This window comes from Ochotona curzoniae, unplaced genomic scaffold, assembly GCF_017591425.1.
Source record: "Ochotona curzoniae isolate NIBS_2020 unplaced genomic scaffold, NIBS_Ocur_1.0 contig_1014, whole genome shotgun sequence".
Lineage (NCBI taxonomy): Eukaryota > Metazoa > Chordata > Mammalia > Lagomorpha > Ochotonidae > Ochotona > Ochotona curzoniae.
In genome coordinates this window covers 36,432,042-36,441,886 of record NW_024464920.1, presented here as the reverse complement: position 1 = coordinate 36,441,886, position 9,845 = coordinate 36,432,042, and the positions used below count along the sequence as shown (strand labels likewise).

At 64.5% G+C, this 9,845-nt stretch overlaps 1 protein-coding gene across 1 annotated transcript; it reads left to right on the top strand.

Moving 5' to 3' along the window:
• Positions 1-1,314: 1,314 nt before the first annotated feature.
• On the top strand, positions 1,315-8,484 carry NXPH4 (neurexophilin 4). Its single transcript, XM_040990307.1, has 2 exons — positions 1,315-1,371; positions 7,624-8,484. Exons 1-2 carry the CDS (start codon positions 1,315-1,317, stop codon positions 8,482-8,484), a joined length of 918 nt encoding a protein of 305 aa, XP_040846241.1.
• The last annotated feature ends 1,361 nt before the right edge of the window (positions 8,485-9,845 follow it).

The following is a 9,845-nucleotide window of genomic DNA, read 5'->3' as shown; positions in this document are numbered from 1 at the left end:
GCCTACATATGTGTGCAAAATGAGCATCCGTGTGCATGGGTGTATACCCCAGGTGTGTGCCTGTCTCTGTGTTGGGCTGTGCACCTCCACAGCATGGCTTGTCAGCTCAGGCACCTCTGCATGGCTGGGAGGGGGTGCTCAGGGCCTGCGAGCATCTCTCTGCATCTTTGCTGGCTGAGATGTCTTTGCTGTCCGAGGTGTGGGTCATGCCACAACCTTAGCGCATAGCAACAGCGACAGCTGAAGACTCCAGGGCAAGGGAGAGAGACGAGGGCGGGGGGGGGGGGGGGGAGAGCGGAGGAAGGAGGCAGCTAACGAAGAAACAGCCAAGACGGGGACAGAGACAAGGCTGGGGCTGGGGACAGAGACAAGGACAGAGGCAGGCCGCCAAGGGGCCAGAGATCCAGAGAAGAGCTGATGGTGAAAGATGGGACAGCGATAGTCAGGGAAGGGAGGCTGGGCAGGCGGCTTAAAGGGCACTCGTATCGTACCCCACACAGGGGCCCAGGCCGTGTGTTGGCGGAGGCGGGATTAGCGACTGGGGTTAGGGGGACTCGGGTAAGCTGTCCATCTCGCCCAGGGGTCCCCGAGGCCGCAGGGGTGCCGGAGGCGGGGGCGCCGGGCGCCGTTCGTCAATCCTATTGACAGACGTGATGGGGTTTCCATCCGTGATCAATGATTCTCATCTCCGGGCCGAATGAGCCGCGGGGCGCCCATCCATCCCCGTCAGCCTGCGCGCCCGCAGCCGCCCGAGGCCCCACCCGCCCTCACCTCGGCCCCTGCCCTGATGCTGCCCCGGGTCCCACCTCGGTCCAGCATCGAGGGACCCTGGTCCTGCTGCGGCCGCTGAGCCCACACCTCGCCACCGCACCGCCACTCACACACACACAGACACACGTCCCTGGGCTCCACGCCCTGCCCTCGTCCACCTCGGGGCGCGAAGCCGGCAGGTCTGGGAGCCTTGCCCGAGCCCCTGGAGCCTCTGGTTTTCGCACCTGGGCCGGGGGCGTGTCCGGGGCGTGGCAGGGTGAAAGTCACCTTCGGTGCCCCCCGCTGGGCGGGCGGGGGCGCGCGGGGCGCGGCCGGGATTGGCGCGCGGCGGAGCCCCGCCCGACTCCGATCCAACTTTCTCCCCCGCCCGCGGCCCGCGCCCCGCCCCCCGCGCCGGCTCCGCTCCTCCACGCAGTCCGCCGGCCGCGCCGCCCGCTCCCGCCGCTCGCCCGCACGCGCGCCCGGAGCCCTGCGCCCCAGGCCCGGCTCCGGCTAGCCCCGGGACCCGCGCCACTCGTTCGCTAGCTCGGCCGCCCGGGGAAGATGCGGCTGCTCCCGGAATGGCTCCTCTTGCTCTTTGGCCCCTGGCTCCTTAGGAAGGTAAGGGCGGCGGAGTTTGGAGGCGCAGGGGAGGCTTGGGGCACCAGGGTCCCAGAGTGGCGAGGAGCTCCAGGCACCTTGCCCCGCCCCGCCTCCCCCTCTAGGCTCCAAGCGGCCCAACTTTGTGCGGCCTGGGGGACGCGGACAGACAGACTGCCGACTTGGGGACTGGCGCTGTCTCCTGGCACAAGTTGGCCGAGGGCTTCAAGGGGCTCGAGATGCAGGCCGGCTCGGAGCTGGTGAGGGGCGCGGCGCGGGGAGGGCACAAAGCGCGACCCGCGAGTGCGCCAGACAGAGCGGGAGTGCGAGACCGACAGACAAGCCGGCGGGGTGTCAGCCTTGGCGGTCTTTCCGCGCCAGCCTCGCTCGCCTGCCTCGCTTTCTGTCGGTCTTTCCAGTCCTCCGCCTCCGCCTCCCCCCACCCCACCCCCGTCTCTCTTCCTCGCACTTGTCACCATGCCAGATAGGCTCTGGTTCCGAGCACACGCGCGCGCACGGACTCATACAGACACGGCTCAACTTGGCTACGATCTCCCATTACGTTTCCGGCGGAGACACCATCTCCCCTGCACAACCTCGCAGACACACCCCCCTCTCGCGCCCGGCAAATGGCGGGGAGGGGGGTGCTGTCTGGAAGGTAGGGGGTTCTCGCGTCCCCTCCGCTCCCTACCCAACCCCTCTAGTCTGCCTCCTTCTCTGAGGTTCCCGGGGCAGGAACCGTGGAGGCTAAGTGGGCCCAGCCTGATCCTCCCCTTGGTGAGTGCACAGGGTATGTTCCTTTTTGCTGCTGTGGAGCGTGCATCCTGGTGTGCACCTGTGTGCGTGGGTGTGTCCGAGAGAGCCAGGTTTGGGTGTCTGGCGCTGGGGCTCGAGGGGGCGTGTGCACACTGATGTCCCCTTTGCCTGCGGGAGTACCAGCGCTTGCTTTAGGGTACAGCCATCAGTTTGTGCCTCCCCCCCCCCCCCGCCGCGTCTCCCACAATACAAGACCCCAAGCCCTGGGGCCCATCTCCCTCCACAAGCCTCAGCTTCCCCTGGCCAGCCTTGTTTCCTGCCCTCCAACTGTGACCTACCTAGTTCAGCAGCAGGTAGGTGGCTCCCTAAACCCTCCCTCCCCACTAGGCTGTTCCTGGAAAGGGGCTAGTTCTCTCTCCCCCTGCCATCTCCCCCAGCGTTTGGACTCCCACCAATCCCCTTCAGTAAGTCCACCCAAGCAGGGGATGCCCCCTTGAAGCCAGCAATAAAGCACCTTATTCTCCTAGACCAGCCAGGTGACCTTGAGGGTCAGGAAGGTAGGCAGCGAGTAGCCCCACTGGGTAGAAACTGTTTTATCTGGCAGGGGCTCCTTTTGCACTAGCTGCTCTGCCTGCCCTTACATGGCCCATAGGAAGAAGTGTGTGTGTGTGTGTGTGTGTGTGTGTGTGTGTGTGTGTGTGCACACCCACCTTGTGTGGGGTCCACACACGGCAGGATGGTACACAGTCCCCAGCCCTGCGCCTGCCGTCCTCCCACTCTCCCCTCAAATAAACTCCCCTGTGGACAGATCTGGTTTAATTTCCTTTGCCCCCTGAAGGGGAATGAAACATCTGGTGGAGACTTGAGGGAGAGCGTGCATGGGGCTATGAGCGATGGGAGCTATCTGAGGAACAGCGAGCTGCAGCTGCGGGCCTCCTCCAGAGCCGGTGGGGGCGAGCGTTTCTGCAGCCCTAGGGTCCTGCCATCTCCTCCGCCTGCACGCCCCCTTCAAGCCCCTCTGCTAATCTCTGGCTGGGCCACTTAGACACGCGCAGTCTGGTCCAAGGACTGTGAGCTGCTGGTGGGGATTTGGGGGGTAATCAGGGGCAGCAGCTGGGCCAGGGACACAGGGGAGGGGGCTGCGGTGGCTGGCACCTGGAGCCACAACCTTGCCATGCAAGCCCCTCTGTGCAGTTGGAAAGGAAGATTTAGGGGGTCATGACTTGGCATGGGGGAGGAGTTGGAGACCTTGGAGCAGGCGGGATGGGGTCATTGGAGTCAGGGTCAGGGTCACTGGGGAGAATTACTGGGGAGAGCAGGGAAGTCAGGGTTGGGGTGGCTCTCAGATAGGGGTCGAAGATGAAGCGTTAGCAAGGGAATCAGGAATTGGGACTGCGCCGTCATCCAGGTGGGCGGGGACGGCGGGGGGGGGAACAGGTTCACAGCAAGAGTAGGGTCATGGGGGAGGGGTCAGGACTCAAGTGCGGGGTGGGGGTCGCAGGGAGTGGGGAGACTGGAATAGGGAGCACCGCCTAGAGTCTTGGAAATTGGCGAGTCTCCCCTTCTCCCCCGCTTACCCCTCCTCCACCTCCACCCCGCCCACTCCCCCTCCGGCTCCGGCTTCGGGAAATTACATCCCCGCTCCGCGGCTCCCCGCCCCCCCCACCAACGCGCCCCGGAGCCGGCGCCTTTATAGGCACATTTATTGCAATAATAAAGTGAGGCGCGGGGTGGGGGGCGGGGGGCGGCCGTTCCCGGGGGGACCGCACCGGCTCGAGGAAGCAGGGAAATAAAATAAAATAAAATAAAATAAAAATTCAGATAACGGTGAGCCTTGCGCGGCAGGCCGCGAGCGGGCGGGCAGGCGGGGCTGAGGGGGAGGGGGCGCCCGGCCCAAGGGCACAGCCCTCCCCTACCCGCCTGCCCCTCCCCCGCCTTCACGCAGTACTAGGGTCTGCAGCCAAGGTCTTCCCCTCCACCTGCCTGGCCCCTTCCCGGAGCCTGATCCTGCCAGGCCTGTCTTTCCCTCTGGCTCTGACCCACACCTGTACTCGGCACCTCTCCCTCCAATTTCTCGCCATCCCCCATTCCCATTCCAGCCCCACCCCCTGCCGCTTGCCCCATTCCCACCTCCTGGATCTCTGCCTCCATCAGCATTTCTGATTCTGCCCAACAGCCCCCCCCCCATTTCTCTTCTTCCCCATCCTGTCCTATCCCATTCTTGTCTCACACCCACACCCAGTACCTAGCCCATGCTACCACCGTTAATGTTAGCATTCCAGACCCCACCTTCACCTCTGTGGTCCCCACCAGTTTGTCCAGTGTCTACCCACCATTTCCCATTCCCTCCCCCACCCCAGTCTAGCTGGTCCCCCATCCCAGCTCCCCTCCATCTAGGTCTTAGTCCTCACCCCAGCCTGTCTTGCTCACCCCACCTCTGTCCTTGGTTTTCAGCCAGCTTCCTCCTGCCCAGACTGCAGTGCCCTGGCCCTGGCCTCAGGCTCTGGCTAGGTGCAGGGGCTCAGTTTGCTGCTTTCTCCCCTGCCTCCAAATGCCGGCTTGGGCTGGCCCTCCCCTGACCCTGGGGGCCCTCCCCTCCCGCCAGTTGAGTCCCGCTAGCCCAGCTTGACCCACGCAGGGAGGAGGAGGGGCACCAAGCAGTCTGAAGCCCCAAGGGAGGTGCACCCTGCAATGCGGCTGGGGGGCCCATAGCCTGATCCTTCCCCATACCGGCCCTGTCCTGTGGGGAAAGAGTTCCTACCCCCACACCCGCCCTCACCTCTGGTGGAGTTTGTTTAGCAGCCAGAGGCAGCCTCAACTCCCCCCAGGTGCGTGGGCTGCTGCCTTGGGGGCACGAAGCTGCTGGCTTGGCTCATACGGCAGGGGCCTGGAGAAGCTGACTGAAGCCCCCCCACACCAGACACCAGACACCTCCCACCGCCCTGCTGCCGACAGCTGCGCTAGCCTCTCCCCTCTGCAAATGTCACCGCGCCCAATTAGCTTAATTAAAGCAGCTCTGGAGCAAGTGGGACCCCTCCTCGGACAACACCCTGCTCCCTCCGTCCCCGCCCCTGCAATGGGGCCAGTGGGGGCACAGACCCAGGCTGTGGGCACCAAGGAACCCCTCATCACCTTGTCCCCCCTCTCCCACAGTGGCACACGGACACCCTGAAGGGCAGAGGGAGAAAAACGCAGTCAGACAGACAGACGGGGAGAGAAGGAGGCAATTACAGAGTGAGGAAAGAGCCAGAGACAAAAAAAGAGAAATAGGGGGAGGGAGGGGGGGAAACAGTGGAAGAGGTAGAGCGAGAGAGGGAGAGTGTACAAGCCATTAAGGAAGCCAGAGGGAGGATTTGATTTTATTTTATTCCTTGTTCCCATTTCCCGGCTCGTTTCCTCACAGCTCGTCCCTGCCTGGCCAAGCTTCCCCCATCATCGCCCAAGGTCGCCTGGCTGTTCCCCCCAACTCTCCTCTTTATCTTGGCTGTCTCCAATAGCAGGTGGGGGTGTGAGAGCCCAAAGCCCAGGGATTTGCCAGGATCAGAGAAGTAGAGACAGCAATTTGTCTGGGATCAGAGGGGTGGGGGTACACACACACACACACACACACACACACACACACACATCCTGGCATCGGGCAAACCTCATCCCTTCCTCCAGCCCCTGGGCCCTGGGAGGCATCAGACCTAACCAGGGCTGCCCAGGTCCTGGTCTGGGTGCAGGACACAGGGATCCTGGGGTTTTGGCTGGGATGAGGTGGCTTGGAGGCATTTGGGGTCAGGAGGCCAGGGACTGGGCTCACTGGGTGACCAAGTGCAGGTAAGGGATGGGAGGGTCGATTAAGGGTCAGAGGTCAGACACCTGCACTCTTCCACCCTGCTCCCAAGCCTCGTCCACTCCTTTTCTCAGCTGACTTCTGCTGGCCAGTGGCTCCCCTCCCCACGTGAACATCCAGGGCCCCTCCTTCTCCCTACCCCGGGCCAGGGACCCCTTCCCCCAGCCCCCTCTCAGGCCCACTTCAGATGCCAGCTTCAGCCTGTCTGTCTGAGTCCATCACCGTTTGCCGCCCCTGCCCCCCTCACCTGGGCCGGGAGGAGGGTTGGATGGGAGGAGGGACGAGGGGGGCGATAAATATGTATGACGAGCGGGTGGCGGCAGCATTAATAACCCGGGATCGCAGCGCTGCGGGACCAGGCGGTAGAGATTTCAGCCCAGCCGCTTCTTCCGCCATGCCTACCCCTCCAACGTGGACTCGAACGCGCGCGGAAACACGGGGTGAGGGCGCCCTGCGGCCCAGCCTCCCTACGCCACCACCTCCCTCCTATGCATAGGCACTCCGGGGAAGGTCCATCTCCCACTCACACACGTTTCCACAAGCCTGTGAGGACACGGCGACACCACACTTGTTGTGCAGGTGTGTGTGTGTGTACCCGCTTCCGGGAGAACCGGACGCGACTGGGACATGGGCTGAAAGGTGGTGTGCGCACAGAAGAGTGACCCCTTGCAGACCACGGCGGCCGCGGTCACACAGCCAGTGCCGCCGGCGGCCACACAGACGCCTCGGCCGAGCCTCCCCGCGCTGTCGCCCGCGTCGCCGCTGCAGAGCCTCCGGGGGCTGCCGGTCGCCCCGAGCCACGCGGCCTCCCCCGCGGGACCGCAGCCGTGCGGGCCCCCCGCGAGCAGGCCTGAATGACACACTCTGACACGCGCCGCTCCCTCCCGCTCCCTCGCCCGAGCGGCATCTCCATATTTCTTCCTCCCGCTCTCCCGGTCTCCTTTCACTCTCGGCCACCACTGCCACCACCCCACCCCCGCCCAGATAATTGATGGCCCGGGCCTGGCCCGGCCGCTCCCGCCTCTCGATCCATCTTGTAATCCACGCCCGCGCTGTCTCCCGGATCGGCCGCCACCTGAGACTCGCCGAGACGGGTGGGGGCGGGCGGGCCGGCTCCCCCCACCTCCCCAGGTCAGCTGCCCCTCAGCCCCCCGCCAAAGCCGCCCCGCGGCACGCTTAACGCCCTCTGCCTCCAGCCGCGGGAATCCTGCAGGTGCCCTCTTCCCGGAAGGTCGGTCGGGGTGGACCGAAGTGGGGTCGGGAGTTCCTCGCGCTTTTTTCTGCGCCCCGGAAGTGGACATACCCAGGCCTCGGCCTCTCCCGCACTCCAGTCGCCTCTTGTCCTCCCAGACCCATTGCTTGGAATCATGCAGGGCAGGCCAGGGTAGTGGGAGCCGTGGTGTCTGGATCTGCCCTGCCGCCTCTGGCCCGCTCCAATACCTGAGGTTTGAGCGCACACGGGCGTGCAGCGTCACCTCACAGATGTAGCAACTGAGGGCTAAATAGATGGAGCGACTTAGCCACGACCACATAGCTTGAAAAGGCTGCCGGTCTACTCCCGGCACCTGCTTCCAGAATCACCTGCTGCTCCCGGGGAAGAGAGCTGGAGAGGGAGGGCGGGGCGGTCAGGGGCAACCCCAACGAGCCTCTCTCTTGTCTCTCCTGCTCTTTTTCCTGCGCAGGCCCTCAGTGCCCAAATCCCAGAGTCAGATCGGCCTCAGTACCTGGAGCTGCGCCCAGCCACGGCCGGAGGGGCTGTCCCTGGCCAACAGCTGCCAGCGCCCAGGTCTCCCGAGGGCCTGGGCGCCGCCCGCACCTGGAGCTGGGCCTGGCCCGCTAACCACACCGGGGCCCTGGCTCGGGCTGGAGCGGCGGGCGCGCTGCCGGTGCCGCGCACCAAGAGGAAGCCGTCCATTAAAGCTGCCCGTGCCAAGAAGATCTTTGGCTGGGGAGACTTCTACTTCCGGGTGCACACCCTCAAGTTCTCGCTGCTGGTCACGGGCAAGATCGTGGACCACGTGAATGGCACCTTTAGCGTGTATTTCCGCCACAACTCCTCTAGCCTGGGCAACCTCAGCGTCAGTATCGTGCCCCCCTCCAAGCGGGTCGAGTTCGGGGGAGTCTGGTTGCCGGGGCCAGCCCCCCATCCTCTGCAGTCCACGCTGGCCCTGGAGGGGGTGCTTCCCGGGCTGGGACCCCCCCTGGGGATGACTGCTGCAGGACTAGGGGGCACCCCCCTTGGGGGTGCACTAGCGGGGCCCCTGGGGGGCGCGCTGGGAGTGCCTGGCGCCAAAGAGTCCCGCGCCTTCAACTGCCACGTGGAGTACGAGAAGACCAACCGTGCGCGCAAGCACCGCCCGTGCCTGTACGACCCCTCGCAGGTGTGCTTCACGGAGCACACGCAGAGTCAGGCCGCCTGGCTCTGTGCCAAGCCCTTCAAAGTCATCTGCATCTTCGTCTCTTTCCTCAGCTTTGACTACAAACTGGTGCAGAAGGTGTGCCCAGACTACAACTTCCAGAGCGAGCATCCCTACTTCGGGTAGCGCGCCCCGCCCCCTGCCCTGTCTCTGCCCTTCCCGCCAAATCCCAGCCTGGCTAGGTGGGACCCCGCCCACATTTCCCGGTCCCCTTTCCGCCCACCCGGCCGCGCCCAGCCCTTCCACTCTGGGGGGCGGGGAAGAATGGCCCTCCAGGGAACCTTAGGCAGTTGCGAATTCCCTTTTCCTCATGCCACATTCCGCTGTGTCTGGGATACCCCGCCTCCAGGCTGAGACACACTTTAAGGTGGTGATGGGGAACCAGCGCAGCCCCTGAATCTGCGGGGAGGGAAGACTGTTCCGTCCAACGTCCTCCGGGTCCACACTGGGTTCCTTTATTGCCCCTGGCGCCGGGTTGTGCAATCCCTTTGCCCGCAGCTTTACTGCCACTTGCTTGGCACCCTTATCGCACCCCGCCACCCTACCCCCACCCCCAACGCGCTCGTGCCCTGCCGCACCTGTCCCTGCAGAAGTCCATAGCCCTGGCCCTTTCTGCCTGCCCCCTCTCCTCGCGACCCCTTCGGGTAGCGGAAGCAGAGGCACTGCGCCCGGCAGCTCCGCCCTTGGCCCTGGCCCTCCGTCCTCCCCATCCCCGCAGTCCAACTCCACCTGCCCTCTTGGCTGCTTCCTCACGGTGATATTTTTTATACGCCAAAACAGACGGGAAAGGGAACAAAATAAAGTGAAATCCAATACGCGTCTGTGTGAGACCTTTGTAGAGAAAAGGGGGGCAGGTGTGGGCTACTGTCTGGTGGAGATGCACCCAAGACATTCTCCCTAGGCGGCTTTGGGGGAAATTGAGGCACTGGTTGACAATATCTGGCATCATAAGGTCACCTAAGACCGGATCACAGAGGGGAGTGACCCTTAGGGCAGGAGGCCTGCCAGGGCAGATGGGGAAATCCTTCTGGCTGAGTTGGGGCCAAGGCAGCTGGAGCAAACAGGCTGGAGCTGAGAATTCTGTGGGGACCGGTGGACTATTTGGGGAAGGAGGTAGAAGACCTGGGATGGGATGGGGATGCAGGCACAGCGTGGGCAGAGCGCTGACAACCTGCTAAGCTCGTCGGGCCCGGAGGGAGGCGGCAGGTGGGGAGGGAGGGGGGACGGTGTTTGCGGCATCTGGAGTCATCGATCTTCCTTTTCCTTCCTAATTTCGTGGGCGCTGAGTTTGCAGACGGACGAGAAAGGGAGGGAGCTAGAGGGGGGAGATGAGGGTGTGGGGGGAGGGCCGGGCGCGGGTCTGGAGGGCGGGCCCCGCGACGCCGCTGGCTGGCTGCCGGTACACTCAGCCCCCTCCGGCCAGCTGCCCACCCTCCCCACCGCCGCCTCCGGCTCGCTCCTGCTGCCCGCCGCTGCTAATTTTATCC

Bases quoted from the DNA above. Each gene is read 5' to 3' on its own strand.
- NXPH4 (XM_040990307.1), top strand. From the start codon at position 1,315: ATGCGGCTGCTCCCGGAATGGCTCCTCTTGCTCTTTGGCCCCTGGCTC. The intron at 1,372-7,623 runs GTAAGGGCGGCG...TTTCCTGCGCAG, and splicing joins GCCCCTGGCTCCTTAGGAAG to GCCCTCAGTGCCCAAATCCC.